Genomic DNA, 18,997 nt, shown 5'->3' with positions numbered 1-18,997 from the left:
TTACTCGAACACTGGAATAAACGCGTCGGCTAATGTTTCCTGATATTTCGTCCAACCTTTGTCATGCATGACAAAATTTGTTACAGTATTAGTCTTAAATTTAAAATATGTTAAGTATCATTTTACATAGGTATTTAGGATAAACATTTTCTTTTAAAATACATTCTGTTTTTATTTTATATGTATATATTTAACCTGTTTATTTAAGATAAATAACATTAGTCTTAAACAAGAATTAGTGTTTATTTGTGAAAGATGTCAGGGCACGCTTCCCACGAGCTCATCTTCAAGACTTCAACACAATACTCACTAAAAGTACGTGGGCCATAATTGGGAAGTCATATTCATATAGTATCATATTATATGTTCACTATATAGTATGACTCCTACCACTAGTATTTAATCGCACTTCCAAGTATACAAACAAACTTACATTGCATTTTTTATTACGAAAAGAAAAGCAAAAAAAAAAACCCATAAACTGAAGCTTCAATGGAGGCTAATGAAGAAGAGAGAATGGTAAATGGACATCAACAAAACGGTGATGAAATTCCCTCCGATAATAAAAGAAAAAAGGGTGGATTTATTACCATGCCCTTTATCTTAGGTAACTTTTTTTTCTTCTTATTTTATCCTTTCTTTCTAAAATTAGCTTAAGTTGAACTTTTTGTGTAATGATATCAAACCCGTTAGTTAATGTTTGAGCTTAAAAATTGTTCTATTTTTAAAAAAAGAAAAAATTTACAAGAAATAATCTCAATTTTATCCGCTCTTCTCAAAACAATCTCAACTTTCAATAATTTTAAAATAATCTCACATTTATAAGGCGTGTTCTTATGTAAGGTTTTCTTAAATGGTTAGGACGATATTAACGTTTGCAGGATGCAGCTATTTATTATAGAAGATTCACAATTATAAATAAAAAATTTAAAAATAAAGTGATCCCTATTTGGAGGCCCTTAGTGTTTAAATTCAATCGATTTTATATGTATTTTTTTTCGAGTTTTTAAAATTTTTGAATTATATTTTAATTTTTTTATGTCAAAATTAAAATCTATTCGAACTTATATATTATTTTTGTATTTTATTATATCTTTTTTTAAGTTCAATATTTTTATAAGGTGGTTCAAATTCTTTTTTATAAAGATTATAAATTGTATATTTAAGCTCAAATAACGTACTCCCTCCTATTCTCCATATTGTTCCCCTTTGTTGGGGGCACAAGAATTAAGGAGGGAAATAAAATATTAATTGTGAGTTGGGTGGGGTTTGGTTATAGGAGAGAGGAATGAATAAAATAAGGAATTGTGAGTTGGGTGGGGTTTGGTGATAGGAGAGAGAAATGAATAATTAGGAATTAAATAAGAAATTGTGAGTTGGGTGAGGTTTGGTGATAGGAGAGAGGAATGAATAAAATAAGATTAAAAGTTTCCAAAAAAGGAAAGGGGAACAAAACCTGAATAATCCGTTTTAGGAATAGGGGAACAAAATGGAGAATAGGAGGGAGTATTATAAAGCTCAATCGAGTTCAATATAATCAGTTGTAATGTAACTGGTTGTATAGTCTAGTTACTGGTTTAAATGTTAAATTTTTAAAAGGACAAATTAATCTTTTATACCCATCGAATACTTAATCTTAACCATTAGACTAAAATTTGACGGCTAATTTATAATTACTAATTAGATTAGTGCAATATTTATTAATGAGAATATGATGATGAATTGACAATGGTAGTATGTACTCAAATAATGCAGCAAATGAAGCATTCGAGAGAGTAGCAAGTTTTGGACTGACACCAAATATGATAGTATATCTCATGAATGATTACAAGATGAGTGTTACTAAAGCTCAGAATTTACTATATATGTGGAATACTATTAATAGTTTCACTCCATTTGCTGGTGCATTATTGGCTGATACTTTAATTGGTCGTTTTCTTACCATTGGTATTGGCTCCATTTTCAGTCTACTGGTATTTCTTCTTTCTCTTTCTCTTTCTCTTCCTCTTTAATTTCTTTTTTCATTACTTTCTTTTTTTCAATTATTATTATGTATGTAGCTCTTTATTTTAACTTCATTTTCCATTAATTTTTTCAGGCGAATGCGCCTTTATTTAATTTTAATTTTAAATTAGGTTTGCGCATATTTGACATATCATCACATATTATTCATGGTATCTCGCTTGCTTGTGATTTGTGAACTTGTCATCCTAAACATGTCTTTATATTTTATGCACAAGTGTTTCCATATAATAATTTTCATGTTTAGGTTTTCAAGTCAATATTTTAGCCGCTTTCTAAATGGTTGTTTACCTATCATTTCTTTTGTTAAAAAAATTTGTTGTAATTTTTTAGATTATTGATATGATTTTTTTTTTTTTTTTGTATTTTTAATATATTTTATGTTTAACGTCTGTAAATTTTGACCTTTAAACGAACAAAACATTGAAAAATAATAATAATATAAATTAGATATTCCAATTTCCTCCAATTAACTCCCCCTAATTTGCATTAAGTTTTTCATTATATTTTCGAATAGGTTTAGTCGTCCATTTTGTAATTTTTGTTATCCATTTTGGGTAGTCTTATTGTGGAATGATGTTCTGAATTAAAAATAAAATGGGTAATCTTATGAGACAATAAATTCATTATTCCTCTCACGGTTTTACTATAAAATAAATTATAAAGGACGGTTAAAGATAAAATGAGTACTCTTATTAGGAAAAGATGTACGAATAAAGCGTTATTTTGGGCGACGACCGTTAAATAATAATGAAAACACATAAACGGTTACGGAAATCTCTCCCCTTAATTTTTGATTGTTTTTTCCATCTAATTTATTTCTGAGTAAGTTTACTCAGAGACAGTCTCTTAATAAGTTTACTAATTTAGATCCCATGAATTGAAGGGTTTTTATGCCTAAAACTTGGGAGATACGGTCTTTCTCAAAGTTATTGAGAGACCAATTTTTCGTATCCATTTATTTGTTTTTCGTGACCCTTGTATTGTTGCTCGTGACATAGTAATTTCTTACCTATTTACATAATAAATGTACCTATTTTATCTTTAATCATGATTTGTATCTATTTTATAACCTTTAATACCATTTTTTCTTAAAAGGGTAAAATAGTCTCTTAATAAGCATATTGAGAGACCGTCTCTCAGGGTCACGAAATATAAATAAATGGATACAGAAGACTACTGGTCTCTCAATAATTCAATGAGAGATGGCCTCTCTAAAGTTTTAGGGGGTGTTTAGTTGGCTCTCTTGGAATGGATTGGAATGGATTTGCTCCATTCCAATGTTTGGTTGGAGTGTTTTGGAATGGAGTTAGATACCCAATGGATTCTAACTCCATTCCAACCCCCTAGAATTCCATACCCAACTTCCCCCTTGGTATCCAACTCCATTCCTCCCTTCTAAAATTTTAGATGAACCAAACAAGTTTATAAAGGAATGGATTTAGAACCCCATATCATTATGGGTTCATATTCCAATCCATTCCATTCCATGCTATTGAACCAAACGCCCCCTTAGTGTTTATTTCAACCTCCCCTAATTACTTCCTCTCCCTTTTTCATATTTCATTTACATTTTTCGCATTGTATTTTGTCATTTTTATTCCTATCATTTGCGTTTTATTAGCTTTTGCCAAATTCCACTTTCAATTCTTTTCTTTATAAAGTTTTAATTTTGTTTTTTTATTTTGGATAAAAAAAAAAGATAAATCAGTAATGTAAGATTTTGGTTGGGCACAAATGGCTATACCCATTTCCAAGGATTTCCCAACTGGCAAGTGAGAAAATGAGTTAATCAGACTGTAGTGACTAGTGAGCCCAATTTCTCTCCATTTGAGAGGCAAGTTCCTATAATCCTATTAATGGTCCGAATTGCATTTGGACAACATCTAACGGTTTTAAATTTACGTATAAAGATAAAGGAAAATGAGGGTAAAATGAGAAATTATTATTTAAAGAGATTGTGAGACGAAATGGAGAGAAAGTAAATGGAGAGGATCCATTTCCGTGACTAGTGACACATTTGTATTGAAGTTTTGCAAGCATAAACAAGCCCCAAAGTTGTAGCCACCTCATATGTAAGGTTTCTCGTGGTGATACCCGTGAATGCCATGACCACACTAACGGAACTATGATGCACAAATGGTTTTCGATTTTTGGAGCGGGTTTCTTGTTGTGTTTTAGAATTTTTTCAGGCAGAATTCTAAGTCTTAGGGAACTTCCTTACTTGATGCAGGGAATGTTTGTTATGTTTATGACAACTGTAATACCTCACATAAAGCCTCCAGCTTGTGACCCGACAGCACAAACTTGCGAATCAGCAACGGCGGGACAGTATGGCTTCCTACTCCTGGCGTTTGTACTCCTGTCAATAGGGACAGGTGGAATTAGGCCGTGCTCTCAGGTGTTTGGAGCCGACCAAATTGAGCAAGGAGACCCTGACAACCCTAAGAATAAGAATGCTCTTGAAATCTTTTTGAATTGGTATTACATGTTTTCTTGTCTCTCTGTTATTATTGCCTTGACGGTCATTGTCTACATTCAAGATCACTTAGGTTGGAGGATTGGCTTTGGAATCCCACTTATCCTCATGTTCTTAGCTACTTTATCCTTCTTCCTGGCTTCTCCATTGTATGTCATCGTCAAGAGTAATAAGCAACTTTTGATTGGGTTGGCTCAAGTGGTGGTTGCAGTTGTTCGGAATAGGAAGTTGGATACCTCGTCAACTTTCGACTCAAATGTTGAGTACTATTATGGGAAGGATAACACAGCATGTCCCCCAAGTCAAAGATTAAGGTTTGTTTCTTATTATTAATACAAAATATCTTCTTTACAACTGAACCGAATTTCCTTATTTTAAATTTGAACTAAACCAAACTAAATTTACTCAACTCTCTTGTGATTGTAGTTTCATGAACAAAGCTTGCATCATTCGGGATCCTGTAAAAGACATTGGCCCGGACGGATTGCCCACAAATCCATGGAGCCTATGCAAGGTGAAAGATGTTGAAGGGCTTAAATCATTTATCAGGCTGATTCCAATTTGGTCAACCGGGATCATGTTATCCATAAACACAAGCACGAGTTCATTCTCGTTGCTGCTAACAAGAACCATGGACCGACACATAGGGCCTCATTTTCAAATCCCAGCTGCTTCTTTTGGTACATTTTTAATCTTAGTCATAGTCATTTGGATCCCTCTCTATGACCGAGTACTCATTCCCTTGGCATCAAAGATCTGTGGCAGGCCTGTCCGACTTAGTATGAAACTAAGAATGGGAATAGGCCTTTGTTGTGCCTTTATATCAGTACTGCTTTCCGGCATTGTGGAGAGTATCCGTAGGCATAGAGCCATCAGTGAAGGGTTCGAGAACAACCCATTAGCCGTCATCCGCATGTCCGCCATATGGACACTTCTCCACTCAGTCTTTTTCGGTTTAGCTGAGGCTATGTACGCTATCTCTCAATTCGAGCTCTTCTACACCGAGCTTCCTAAGGATATGTTGAGTATTGCCGGGTCTATCTACGGTCTAAGCGGTACATTCGGAAGCTTGATCGCCACTGTGATATTGAACTTGACGAATAGTATTACAAAAAAAGGAGGAAAAGATGGTTGGATTGCTAACAACGTGAACAAGGGTCACTATGACTATTACTATTACATGATAGCTATATTGAATTTGTTCAATGTATTGTTTTACATATTTGTTAGCTGGGCTTATGGACCAGTGGGAGAGCGAAGAAGGGCGGTGGCCATGGCGGAGCAAAATCAACAAGAGCTGGATGTAGTAAAGGGTACAGGTGACGAGGAGGAGGAGGAGGAGGAGGAGGAGGAGGAGGAGAAAGATGAGTTGAAAGATAACTCTGCTTTATCAAAAGTAGATTGAGTCTTGGAAGAATGCTATGTGTAGTGCATTGTATACGGATAATGGATATATAGTGATTTGTAGTTCACCCCAAGTAACATTGTAGAGTATAAGTCATTGAATTGCTCTGTTTTGTATCATTTATTTATCAGAACAATTATAGAAACGCTCTTTTTATTCCTTGTTTTTTTCCCAGACAACAATTTAAGATGGCCGTGCACTTCGCTCGAACCTCTCAAATTTTTTTCACATCGTTGTTATCGTTGAAACTTTGATGAATTTATAGTGCAATTAGGTATCATTTATGGCCATAAATCATGTCCGTGATCAGGGACAAAGTTAGGACAAAATAAACATCCACTACTACAAATGAGCACTTGGGCCACGGCTAAATTCGTGGCGCAAGTACTAAATTTTCGTGGCTAAATCATTTTGCCACGGAAATACCTTCCGTGGCGCAAGTGGTCGTGGCAAAGGGATAGCCACGGGAAAAACAAGAACGTGGCTATTATTGAATTTTTGGCCACGGATTCTCTTGTGGCTAATAGCTCCCGTGGCCAAAGAAATTTCCCGTGGCGAAAAAATAATTCCCGTGGCAAATAATATATATGAAAATTAAATAAATAAAACGTAAAATAATTTATTTATTTTCCACAACGGGTATTTTATCATATACGGAACCGTGACAATCTAGGTAATTGTTTCGCTAGTTAACTTGATTCATTTGAACATTATTTCGTTTCACGAGTCATGCATTTGTGAGCATCGGAGAGGCTTCCCATGAGGTCACCCATCCCAACACTACTCTCACCTGAGCACGCTTAACCGTAGAGTTATTTTGACGTGCCACCGAAATTGAATGTTACCTTTGTTGATATAATTAGCACTTTGAATCCTTAAGTTTATTTTTTTTTCTTTCAAATCTTACCTTTAGTACTATTTAATTACATAAATGTTACATGTTTTACATTTTTTGTGGGAAAAACATTACTTTGGCCGAAACAATTAAATTTTCGACATTAACCTCCTGATTAATGATTTTAACATCATTTTTTTTGCCCAAGTCAGTAAACCATTTTCTCCAAAAAGTAAAATTAGTTGTGTTTTCCTAACATTTTGCTATTTCTTTTGTTTATCGACATACTTATTTTCATTTCTCATGTACTCATTTTTTCGTATATTTTTCTTCGCAAATTCTATTGTATAACCGTTGTACCTGCGATATGAAAAATGAGACCATTTTTTGGTAAAATAATGACCGCTTTTTCTAATTAAAGGTCTTTTTTCCCCAAAGTGATCACTATTAACCGAAAAATAGTCACTTTTTTTACCCAAAAACCACGAAAAAGATTATTGTACAAAAGAATCGCTTATTTTCCTAAACTGATTTCTCTTTGTTATGATTTATCGTTTCTTTTCTTAAAATTTTCACATTATTTGCACATGTGACTTTAAATTATTATAATTTATATATTTTTCCGTGTGATGCGCTCATTTTCAATGAAAAAAAAGTTCCCAATTTTTTTCTCAAAGAAGTTAAATTTTACGTAAATTTTTCACGGTACCCTCGAATTTTGACAGATTACATATGGTACTCTTTTTTTAAAGTTTTTACATATGGTACCCCTGTATTTACGTTTTTCAGTCTCAGAATACCCTTTGACAAACTTCCGTCATAACGCCGCAAATCATATGTCTTGTGACGCCTTTTTTTGTTATTTAATACACTATCAATTCATCATCTAATAATACCTAAATCCTTATTTTGTCTAATAAACTAACATTTAGTACCTAAATAATATAACAATAACAACATAACATACACAATTACTCATCAAATTACTTATACGAGTAACGACGTTATGACGAAATTTCCCCAAAGACTATTCTGGGAATGAAAAAGGTCAACACAAGGGCAACATATGTAGAAACTTTAAATAAAGGGTACCATGCGTAATCTGGCAAAGTTCGAGGGTACCATGGGAAATTTCCGTAAATTTTGTATCAACTTCAAATTTTTCTATAAATATCCTACAAATAAAGTAGGAAATAAAATTTTGAATGAAATAGTTTTACAATATATTAATTTTGGATTTTCAAAGATAGATGGTAAATAACTTTTTTATTCAAGTTGATATGCTATATCTTTAAATGTGATACAATCATTTAAGATTGTTATTCAAGATTATAAAGTTTAATTTAAAAAAGTAAAAGAAATTCACGACTTTAATAAACAAAGTATATATTAAAAAAAATTTTTAAAATTATCATCATTTTGAAAAACCTACAAAACAGAAATGTGATCTGTAAAAAATCAAAAAATTAGACGATAAACTTTTCTTTGCTTGCATATAAGTTTAAAAAATTTTAAAATTTCTTATTAAAGTAAATAAAACAATAAAAAATATTAATTAAATTAATCAAAGTGTTTCTAAATTTTTATAGTCAAATGTATTTTCATATTATTATATTTGATTAAATTTCATTCAGATTTAAGTCGGAAAAGATACTCGCCACGGGTGTTTGTTTGTTCGTGGCTAAAAAAATATTTGCCACGGAACAATTCGTGACTAAATAAAATTTCGCCATGGATGTTACATAGGCCGTGGCTAAGATGATTATTTGTCACGGGTGTAGCCTAATTCGTGGCGGAAGTGACTTTTTGCCACGGGAAACGTTATCCCGTGGCATAAATTTTTTTCCAAAATAATGAATAAGATTTTCCCGTGGCTAAGCAAAATTTAGCCACGAATTATGAGTTCCCGTGGCATAATTCGTGGCGCAAGTGATGATTTGTTGTAGTGATCAGTAGTCACCTCATACCATTAGGTCTGGCATCGTCTATACTTAATAAAGAATTTTAGATTATTGTATAAAATATGAAAATTAATACTCCGTATGTGTTGTGAAATAAAGAGGGTATTATAAAGATAAGCTAGAGAGAAAGTATGAGAGAGAAAAACTATATTCTTATTCCATTAAGGAAGGGTATATATATACAATACAATGAGATGGAGTTTCTATAAGATTTTTTTTTTTTTTTTTTTTTTTTTTTTTTTTTTTTTTTTTTTTGGGTGACGAGGGGTTGAATCCTCCCGGGCACATGCAATACCCTGCAAACCACGTGTGCCATGTAAGACATCCTTTAGGATGACAGGTAACCGCAACACTCCCGTGTAGGGAGTCGAACCCGGGACCTCTCAATTCGTTGCCATTGCAACACTTTGAGGCACTCCCGCACTCCACTACACTCAAGCCACTTTGGTTTCCATAAGATAATATATTCTTAAGTTATTCTAAGATATGGACATCCATATAATAATATTTCATAACACTCCCCCTTGGATGTCCATTACTGAAAACGATGCCTCGTTAAAAACCTTCCTACAAAAACTCTGTGGGAAAAATGCTGGTGAAGGAAACGAGTACACTAATCTTCAAACACGCATAATAATAGCTGCCGCGTAAACTTTCCATGGAAAACCCAGTCGGAACAAAACCATGGATAAGGAAAAAAAGTACAGCGCGTGTCGACTCCCCCTGATGACTACATAACTTGAGAGAGAGAGAGAGAGAGAGAGAGAGAGAGAGAGAGAGAGAGAGAGAGAGAGAGAGAGAGAGAGAGAGAGAGAGAGAGAGAGAGAGAGAGAGAGAGAGAGAGAGAGAGAGTCAAGATCCGGTGAGAACGAACATTCGGTGCGAACGGTGAGAACAACCCTCCTCCCTTGGATGAGAGTCAGATTAAAGGCTGAGATCACATAACTCACCTTATATCTATCGTCTTTATTCAAACAACTAACATAGCCTACCACAAAATCTCAACCATCCATCGCCAGAAACCACCACCGTCGTCGACATCACCAGCACACACCACCGTTGTCAACATCACCGGCAACCACCATCGCCATCGATATCACCGACAACACTACACATCATTACCACGGACTTACACCGCACCACAACACTCCACCATCACCACCTCTTTATCAACGCATCCACTGCCCCTATCAACGATGACCCTCGAATATCCCGGAGATTACACAGTTACTCAGAAATCGTTCGCCACCGCCCGAGGGCGATGTCGGAGCTCTGATAGACACCACCAATTGATACCGTCGTCAGGTACCAAAAATAAATACCTAAGTACTACTAACAGAAGTCAGCGGTAAGTAGGGTCGATCTCCACAGGGAGGCAGTCACTATCTACTTGTCGAATCGGCCTGTCTAATGTCACAAGATGAAGGGTTTGAATTGTTGTTTGAACTAAACTAAATGAGATTAAAGCGAAAGAAAGGGATAAGAGGGATTAACAATAAAGAGAGAGAACGAGGATTGTCGGTTCATCAATGAATATCGGTTAATTGCATCTAAGGTCACAGATCGGTCGCGTGTATCAGTCTAGGGGGCAGTGAATATCTCCTTCCGGTCTCAATTCACCCTAAAATACTATTAGCTTAGCTTCCGCCCTCACTAAAGCATCCTAATGTTCACTGCAGGTCTCACCCCTTCCAACCTTCCGGTCTAGGTCAAGGCTTACCAAGGTTAATTAGCTAAGTGCATCGATTTAAGTAGCTATTTACAGTTAATTGTAGTGATTAACAACATAGACATAACAACAACGAAAGATCTGTAACCTAATTAGCAACTAACAATAATTCATCGAATCCCCTAAATCCTAGTAGAGGAATTAGCTAAACATAATAAATAAAACGGAAGCAGAAGATAAAGAAATAAAGAACATTGCAAATTAAAGAGAGAATAAAGAGAGAATTACTAAATAAGTTCCGGAAGAATAGAGAAAGGCAGTATTCAACAGTAACAGGAAAAAAGTAACGTATGAAGTGATCCTTAAACCTCATGTCGTCTTTCCTATTTATAGGAAAGAGAATTATTTAACCTAGAAAACGAAATTAAACTAAAGAAACCCGAGCCCATTAGCGAATCACTCGATCGAGCAATGTAGAACTACTCGATCGAACAGATTCATAGCAAAATCTCTCGATCGAGTAGAAAACCTACTCGATCGAGGAACTCCAATTATGTGCAATTCGATCGAACATGGATTGCACTCGATCGAAGTCTTCTGCTATCCAAAACTACTCGATCGATCATAAAAGCCTTCGATCGAGTGACTTTGACTCGGCCAGCTACTTGTTTCGTCGATTCAGCATTGACTTATTTATTTAGCTTCCGAAATGACTTTACACGTCCAAGGACAGCAGCGTTTCCGCTCCAAATCCACTCATCCTCTAAATGCAAGCAAAACGGACGATAAAAGGCTTGATTCCGCTACTTTCAGGTCCATTCCTGCAAATAAAGCAAAACAAACCAAAGTAGAATATTCGGGGCATTTCGTAGCATAGAACCACGAGAATCGCATAGAAATACGTGCATAAGGGGGCTTAAAAAGACTATATAAAATGCACGTATCAAATCTCCCCAAACCAAACCTTTACTCGTCCTCGAGTAAAGTAAATGCAAACTAAAGGAACGGAAAAGAAAGCTCATAGCTAGCTACAAATGTCCACTTAAACCAATTTAATGCAAGCACTAACACTTATAGCTAAACAGTCGAATGCAAACGAGTTGTAAGATGTTTATAATAAAGCTGAACCGTCGACCTTGCAAGACCTTTAGTGATGGACTCTCACGGGTCACTCTTCTCTCATGAAGCAAAGGGAAAGCATAAATTTGTGCGAGAGAGAGAAAAATAGTCGCTCACCTAAACTACAACCCACATAAACATGCATGCAACAAAAATGATAGATGATTCAAGCACTATACATACATTCCAACCAACAATGTCCGTCACAGCCGAGGGCTTGCAAATGATATGGGAGAGTGAGGTTACAGGTAAGAAAAGGCAAAACAGATTATGGAAATGTGGAGGTAAAGCGTCAAGCTAGCACCTAAACAGGACCATATAAAACCATCCAATTCTCAGCTGACTAGAAAATTAAGTACAAGTGCCCTTCTTTGGCACAAACTCATTACCCAATACACAATCTCCTCAAAAAGATATAAATAAAAACGGAGGAGTAGACAGTCACAAAATCAAACTAAGCACAAACGGTCTCTTTTTCTCAAACCAACTCAACTTTTTCTTTCCTTTTTTTTTTCTCTTCTTCCTTCTTCTGTTTTCACGTCTTTCTTCTTTTTTTTTCATTTTTTTTTCTTTTTCAACGTTTCTTTTCTCATTTTCTTTCCAAATTCTTTCTTTTTCTACCAACTCCGTACAAATAAGGAATAAGGAATGAGCCAAACTCGCATCAATGAACGATATACCACAAGATTTACACTAAACTAGCTTAACTGGCAGGCTAAATTTGAGTGTAGTTAATGGGTCAAAAAGGCTATATTTGGCTAATGTGGAGCTAAATGGGTGAAAATTAAAGAAAGGGAAATTATAAGCACCTCCCTGCATGTGACACCATCCACAAACCCGAATGTATGCAAGTGACAAGCAATCGAATTTCATAAATGTGCAAAAGTGATGAACATGTTATGCAATGAGTATACTACTCACAATCCTACATGAAACTGGTCATAAATGACACCAGCTTATAAGGCTCTAAATCTTAGAAATAATAACTAGGTTGCCAAAATTTCAAGTCAAGTCTATTTGTTCAGTTGTATTTTAACATAAACTCGTAGATATGCAACAAGACAAAGGTAATAAGATATCAATTCACTACAAGGCTTAAGTGAAATGACCAAAAGTAGTGCAATTTCATCATTGAAAACTATCGTTCCGACTCAACCTATATTCAAAAATAAACGTGAAATTTTTTGATTTTTATCAATTTTTTAATTTTTATGAGATTTTGTTTTTTTTTTATGAAAATAAATAACAATGCATACGGAAATTAAACGTGATAACAGAAATGCAATAAAAACATAAATGCAGACACATATATGGATGCATAACCTCCCCAAACCAAACCGTACAATGCCCTCATTGTACCCAAAAACAGGGAAAGGAAATGCAAACTAAAAAGGAGAGAGTGGAGATGTGGAAAACTCACAAGAGTACGCGAAGAAGAAAACTCCCCAAACCAGCCAGCAACATGGGAGGTTGCTAAATAGCCCCAGAACAGCGTCACAAGAAACGAATAAAAACAGGCGAACTTGGTGCTCGATCGAAAAGATTTAGTACTCGATCGAGTACATTAGGCTGCAAAAGTGGTCGATCGAGGAGAACTGGTTACTGGATCGATATATCTGTTTCTGTAGGTGTTCGATCGAGGAATATGAGTGTTCTATCGAACGGATTAAGCACTCGATCGAGTAAAAGGAATGCTCGATCGAGTGGTACCTGCAGACAAATGACGACCAAAAGCCAATTCTAGATCGTTCACAGTCTATGGTTTGAAAACCATTTATTACACACAACAAAACTGAAATGTAAATCAACTAAAAATTAAAACTCCGGGTTGCCTCCCGGACAGCGCTAGTTTCAGCCAGGTCCCAGCTCGACCATCTTTTCTTCAACCAATTGCTCCATTTAGTCAGAATCAAAGCAATTCAAAGCCCTTAGTATTAGATCATAAATCTGCGCATGTGCTATATAAGAGCATAAGTAGCTCCAAAATAAAGAAGGTGCATATGAAAGAAATCTAAAGTATCGTCTGAGCCTAACAAATTTCCGATGACAAATAAGGTGAAACATTATTAATTTATTCGTCCATCCGGGAGGGGGTGGAGCATCAAAATAAAAAGCAAGAGTCATATGAGATAGTGTACTATTAATATCAATAATAATGAAGTTATCATTAACTACCTCAGGTTGATTGCTCCTAACGTCGGAATCATTGACAAAAGAGTATATTACCTCCTCTGTGCTAGGAACAATTACTGACTCAGCTACCTTCTCATCTCCCTCCTTTATGGGTTAAGTCCTATATATCGCAGCCTCCAAGGCATCGAGCTCGGATTTGGAAAAGAAAGATTCACCGTAACCATTGTCTTCATCAAAATCTTCATCCAAAACGAACCACGATGACATTTCATTGCTCTCCATGGCTATATCACTCGATCGAGAATGAACATTGCTCGATCGAGGAGTTTCTTCATCTAATCAACTCGATCGAACAAGGTAAGGTGTTCGATCGAGGTCCCCTTTTTCAGTATTACTCGATCGAACAGTGTGGGGTGTTCGATCGAGGTATTCCTCATACAAACCGTTCGATCGAGTGGGTAGTTCTGCTCGATCGAATTCCTCATCATAGTATTCACTCGATCGAACAAGGTGGCATGTTCGATCGAGTGTTTTATGCTGAACCGCGGTGAAGTGCTTGAGAAATGCTTCGTTCTCTTCAATTTCTGAGTCGTACAAATCTTCATCATCAATAGACAACTCAGGTCCTTCATAGGGAGGACCGCTCTTGGTACAAATATCAAGTACCTCCTCTGAATGCCTATAGTCCATCTCGGTAGCTAATTGAGCTATTTGAGATTCAAATAGCTTGACACGAATTTCCCTAGCTTTATCAGATTCTTGCACTCGAAGTGCAAGTGCCTTCACCAAAGATTTCAATTCAGCAATTTGTTGGGGCTGGTGTCCTTAACAATTAGTGCAAGGACTTATAAATCTCTAAAAGGATCAAAGGGCATACTTTTGGTATTATTATCAGTTGATCCACGTTTATCAATAACGGTTGGCTTGCTAGATAAGTTTGACGTTATTGTCATACAGATGGCGGTGATCAACTGGTCCCTAAAAGTCACACCTATAGGATACGTTTGAGAGATGTGACAGTATGAAAATACAGTCATGTTGATGCCAAATTTGACTAACCAGTTAGTCGGAGTTATTGACTAGTAATTAGTCAAACGCGATGTTGAGACAATTATTTAATACGGATTAAATAATAATGACTAAGACGAATTAAGCAGTTTATTCGTAAATTGAATATAAACGATTTATATTTGATTAATGTATATTGAATTAATTATACAATATTGTCTTTGTCGGACATGTATTAATATTTCAACTAATCCGTGTTATTAGTCGATGTATTAATAACCGATAACCGATGACAGTTTATAATAAAACCCGTCATATACATTTTAGCGGAATTGATCGGACCACAAGTTAAAAATGAGGAGAAAGTGGAAAGCCCACTCCCTCCTCTCATGACCCGCGGACCGAGACAACAAAAGGAGAGGCTCCCTCTCCTTTTGACCTGAGGATTCATTTTTACATGAAAATTAGGGTTTTGGAGATCATTTTCTCTCTGAAACCTAGATCTCACATCTGATAAAACTCACATCAAGTTCTCTCAATATTGCAAGGCAATTAGAGAACACATTTCTAGCACAAGGGCATATTCTCAGACGTTCTTGGGTGCAACAATTAGGAGGAGGTCTACTTTGATCTCTCATTGCCGAATTGCACTAGGACCGAAGGTTAATTCTTGTGCTTTATCGTTTTTCATTGTTTTTCGTTTATGACCATATTTCACATGTTAAATTTACGTTATAGTCCTAAATTTAAAGGGTCTTTTACGGATATTACCCTACACAATCTCCTCTTTCTCTTCAATGGGAGGAAGGGTTTGTTGTTTCGGGGGCCAGATTAACGAAGGCTTCTGATAGCCTCGTTGCTGAAGCGGATGTGGTGGCACATATGTAAAGGAATGAGTGGTTTGCCTATGCTGGTTAAACGCATAGACTTCAACGTTCCCCTCCAAGCAAATAGCGGCATTGTGCCCAGCAGTACAACATCTCTCACAGTAAGCCACCTGCTGCGCCATAGGATGGAACATAGGTGGAAGATCAAAGGTACTCAAGCCTTCCCTTTGACGATATTTTACCTAGAACTGTCTAGGTAGGACCTTTAGGACCTATCGAAACAACACTAAGAAAAAAGATAAGAACTGCCTCAAGGAATAAATCCCTTGAGGCTAAAGACAGACAAAAATAAAACAAGCAGATAAAATAGTTGCCTCCTCGACAAAGGCGCCAAAATTTGATACCGTCATTAGGTACCAAAAATAAATAACTAAGTACTACTAACAGAAGTCAGCGGTAAGTAGGGTCGGTCTCCACAGGGAGGCGGTCACTATCTACTTGTCGAATTGGTCTGTCTAATGTCATAAGATGGGGGGTTTGAATTGCTGTTTGAACTAAACTAAATGAGATTAAAGAGAGAGAAAGGGATAAGAGGGATTAACAATAAAGAGAGAGAACGAGGATTGTCGGTTCATCAATGAATATCGGTTAATTGCATCTAAGGTCACAGATCGGTCGTGTGTATCAGTCTAGGGGGCAGTGAATATCTCCTTCCGGTCTCAATTCACCCTAAAATACTATTAGCTTAGCTTCGGTCCTCAGTAAAGCATCCTAATGTTCACTGCAGGTCTCACCCCTTCCAACCTTCCGGTCTAGGTGAAGGCTTACCAAGGTTAATTAGATAAGTGCATCAATTCAAGTAGCTATTTCCAGTTAATTACAGTGATTAACAACATAGACATAACAACAACGAAAGATCTGTAACCTAATTAGCAACTAACAATAATTCATTGAATCCCCTAAATCCTAGCAGGGGAATTAGCTAAACATAATAAATAAAATTGAAGCAGAAGATAAAGAAATAAAGAACATTGCAAATTAAAGAGAGAATAAAGAGAGAATTACTAAATAAGTTCCAGAAGAATAGAGAAAGGCAGTATTTAGAAGTAACAGGAAAAAAGTATCGTGTGAAGTGATCCTTAAACCTCATGTCGTCTTTCCTATTTATAGGAAAGACAATTATTTAACCTAGAAAACGAAATTAAACTAAAGAAGCCCGAGCCCATTAGCGAATCACTCGATCGAGCAATGTAGAACTACTCGATCGAACAGATTCATAGCAAAACCTCTCGATCGAGTAGAAAACCTACTCAATCGAGGAACTCCAATTATGCGCAATTCGATCGAACATGGATTGCACTCGATCGAAGTCTTATGCTATCCAAAACTACTCGATCGATCATAAAAGCCTTCGATCGAGTGACTTTGACTCAGCCAGCTACTTGTTTCGTCGATTCCAGCATTGACTTGTTTATTTAGCTTCCGAACTGACTTTACACGGCCCAAGACAGCAGCGTTTCCGCTCCAAATCCACTCATCCTCTAAATGCAAGGAAAACGGACGATAAAAGGCTTGATTTCGCTACTTTCAGGTCCATTCCTGCAAATAAAACAAAACAAACCAAAGTAAAATATTCGGGACATTTCGTAGCATAGAACCACAAGAATCACATAAAAATACGTGTATAAGGGGGCTTAAAAATATTTTGTGATATAAAATGCACGTATCACCAATATCCACTTATTCAAACACTAATTTCCCGAATTTTTCCAAATTCCGCAATCAGTAATAGGGGATTTGAGCGTAGTATTGTCATTTTAGTCTTCATCTTTAATGTGTTACCAACACTTTGATGTATTAACCATTTTGAATGTCTACCTTTTAATTAGTGTACATAGTAGCTTTTAATCAATTACCATATGCAAATGTCAAAATCTACGAAGATTGATTTTGAACATAGAAATTTCATCACTATTACAGGTGCGTGTAATTTTATTGTAATTTTATTGCTTGCCTCAAGCTGAGTTTGCTCTCCCACTAACCGATGAATAATTTGAAAGTCTTTATAGCTGAGTGGTCTCCGTTGTATCCTGTTTTTGACCGGAAAAAGTCTTTATATCAACACTAATTTATTCATATTGATGTATTCACTTTAGATACATTAATTATATTATGATATACTTTAATCGTGAGTGGGAAAAGGTGTACCTAGGAAGAAAAAAACTGCATTGCATCGTTAAAAAATGTATCTATGATTCGTGTAAAAAGTATATCTAGGATAAAAAAAATGAAAAGTGTATCTAGGATAAAAAAAATGTATCTACATTCTTAAAAAGTGTATATATAATTCGGGTAAAAAGTGTACATACGATGGTTAAAAGTGTATATGCGATTTGGTAAAAAAAAAAAGTATACCTAGTATATATATTCTAATGTATATAGTGCGTTCTCGCCGTTCTCACCGGGTGATTGTTCTCACCGGATCCTAAATCTATATATATATATATATATATATATATATATATATATATATATATATATATATAGGCGGGATCTCGTGAGTTTGGTTCTTATGGTGAGTTGTGAGTTTGTGCTTTAAAAATCTGGACCATCCAATATGAAGTAATATACGGCTAAGATTCAATGTCAATTAGTAAAGCCCACTGGATACCACGTATGTATTGTCAGCACGACATCACGTTACTCAAACAAGAAAATGCTCAGCACACCAAATTTTAGCAATCTTAAATCCGCAAGAAGAAACCCGATTTGAAGCATTCCCCAAATTTGATAAACCCTAACTAATCATAATTTGTTATCATCATTATGAGCTTAAATCTGCAAGATGAAAGCCGATTTTAAGCATTCCTCCTAAATTCATAAACCCTAACCCCTAATTTTGAAGCTGAATTCTGATAGTACAGCCGGTTGATATTTGATTGCATTTTGTTACTAATTTGAGGTACGAATTCCATGATTATTGTTACTAATTTGAGTATTTGTGCATGAATTAATTGAGTTTCTTATTCAGTAAAAAAATTGGTCAAAATGCAAAAGGGATGATGATTATCGGGAAATCAAAGTTTGTGGTCAATTGGGCGAACAACCAAATGTTCGGAGGCTGGGTCAGACCAAAGTTTCGGGCCTCTTTAGTCACTCAAGGATTAGGCTTTTCAGGTGGATTTAGGCTAGTTCGTGAGTCGTGACATTACGAACTTCTTTAATTAGTTAGTCGTGTACAGTAGTGCGGCCGAAGGGAGGTTAATGGGCAGCGACAGTGACGGAATTTGATGGAAGGGAGGTGCCAGTGGCAGTGATAAGGCAATCGCTTTGATGTCTCTTGTGGCTTCACACTGGTGGTCAGAGAAGGCAAGAGTGGTGGTGTATATGATGACTAGGCGGTGTGCGTGCTGACGGACTGACAGATGGGGTGACAAGTGTTTATGTGGTGTGTTTGGTGGTAGTCGGGTGTGCATGGTGATGGTGCTGCAAATGAGGTTGAGGCGAAAGCTCATTGTGCTGTTGGTTATCGGAGGACT

At 35.9% G+C, this 18,997-nt stretch overlaps 1 protein-coding gene across 2 annotated transcripts; it reads left to right on the top strand.

Annotated features, from left to right (window-relative positions):
- Positions 1 to 237: 237 nt before the first annotated feature.
- LOC141599789 (protein NRT1/ PTR FAMILY 1.2-like) lies at positions 238 to 6,065 on the top strand. Of its 2 annotated transcripts, XM_074419902.1 has the most exons (5): positions 406 to 607; positions 1,756 to 3,251; positions 3,539 to 3,831; positions 4,035 to 4,815; positions 4,928 to 6,065. In XM_074419902.1, the coding sequence occupies exons 4-5, from the start codon at positions 4,151 to 4,153 to the stop codon at positions 5,904 to 5,906; spliced, it is 1,644 nt and encodes a 547-aa protein (XP_074276003.1). In that variant the 5' UTR covers positions 406 to 607; positions 1,756 to 3,251; positions 3,539 to 3,831; positions 4,035 to 4,150; the 3' UTR covers positions 5,907 to 6,065. The 2 variants fall into 2 exon arrangements, with proteins under 2 accessions (XP_074276002.1, XP_074276003.1); XM_074419901.1 differs by lacking the exon at positions 3,539 to 3,831 and having other exon boundaries at positions 238 to 607; positions 1,756 to 1,973; positions 4,256 to 4,815.
- The last annotated feature ends 12,932 nt before the right edge of the window (positions 6,066 to 18,997 follow it).

Source organism: Silene latifolia, chromosome 9 (genome assembly GCF_048544455.1).
Source record: "Silene latifolia isolate original U9 population chromosome 9, ASM4854445v1, whole genome shotgun sequence".
NCBI classification, from domain to species: domain Eukaryota; kingdom Viridiplantae; phylum Streptophyta; class Magnoliopsida; order Caryophyllales; family Caryophyllaceae; genus Silene; species Silene latifolia.
Note: the sequence above shows the minus strand (reverse complement) of the source record. Positions and strands in the feature narration are given on the sequence as shown.

Bases quoted from the DNA above. Each gene is read 5' to 3' on its own strand.
- LOC141599789 (XM_074419901.1), top strand. From the start codon at position 493: ATGGAGGCTAATGAAGAAGAGAGAATGGTAAATGGACATCAACAAAAC. The intron at 608-1,755 runs GTAACTTTTTTT...CAAATAATGCAG, and splicing joins TACCATGCCCTTTATCTTAG to CAAATGAAGCATTCGAGAGA. The intron at 1,974-4,255 runs GTATTTCTTCTT...TACTTGATGCAG, and splicing joins GCTCCATTTTCAGTCTACTG to GGAATGTTTGTTATGTTTAT.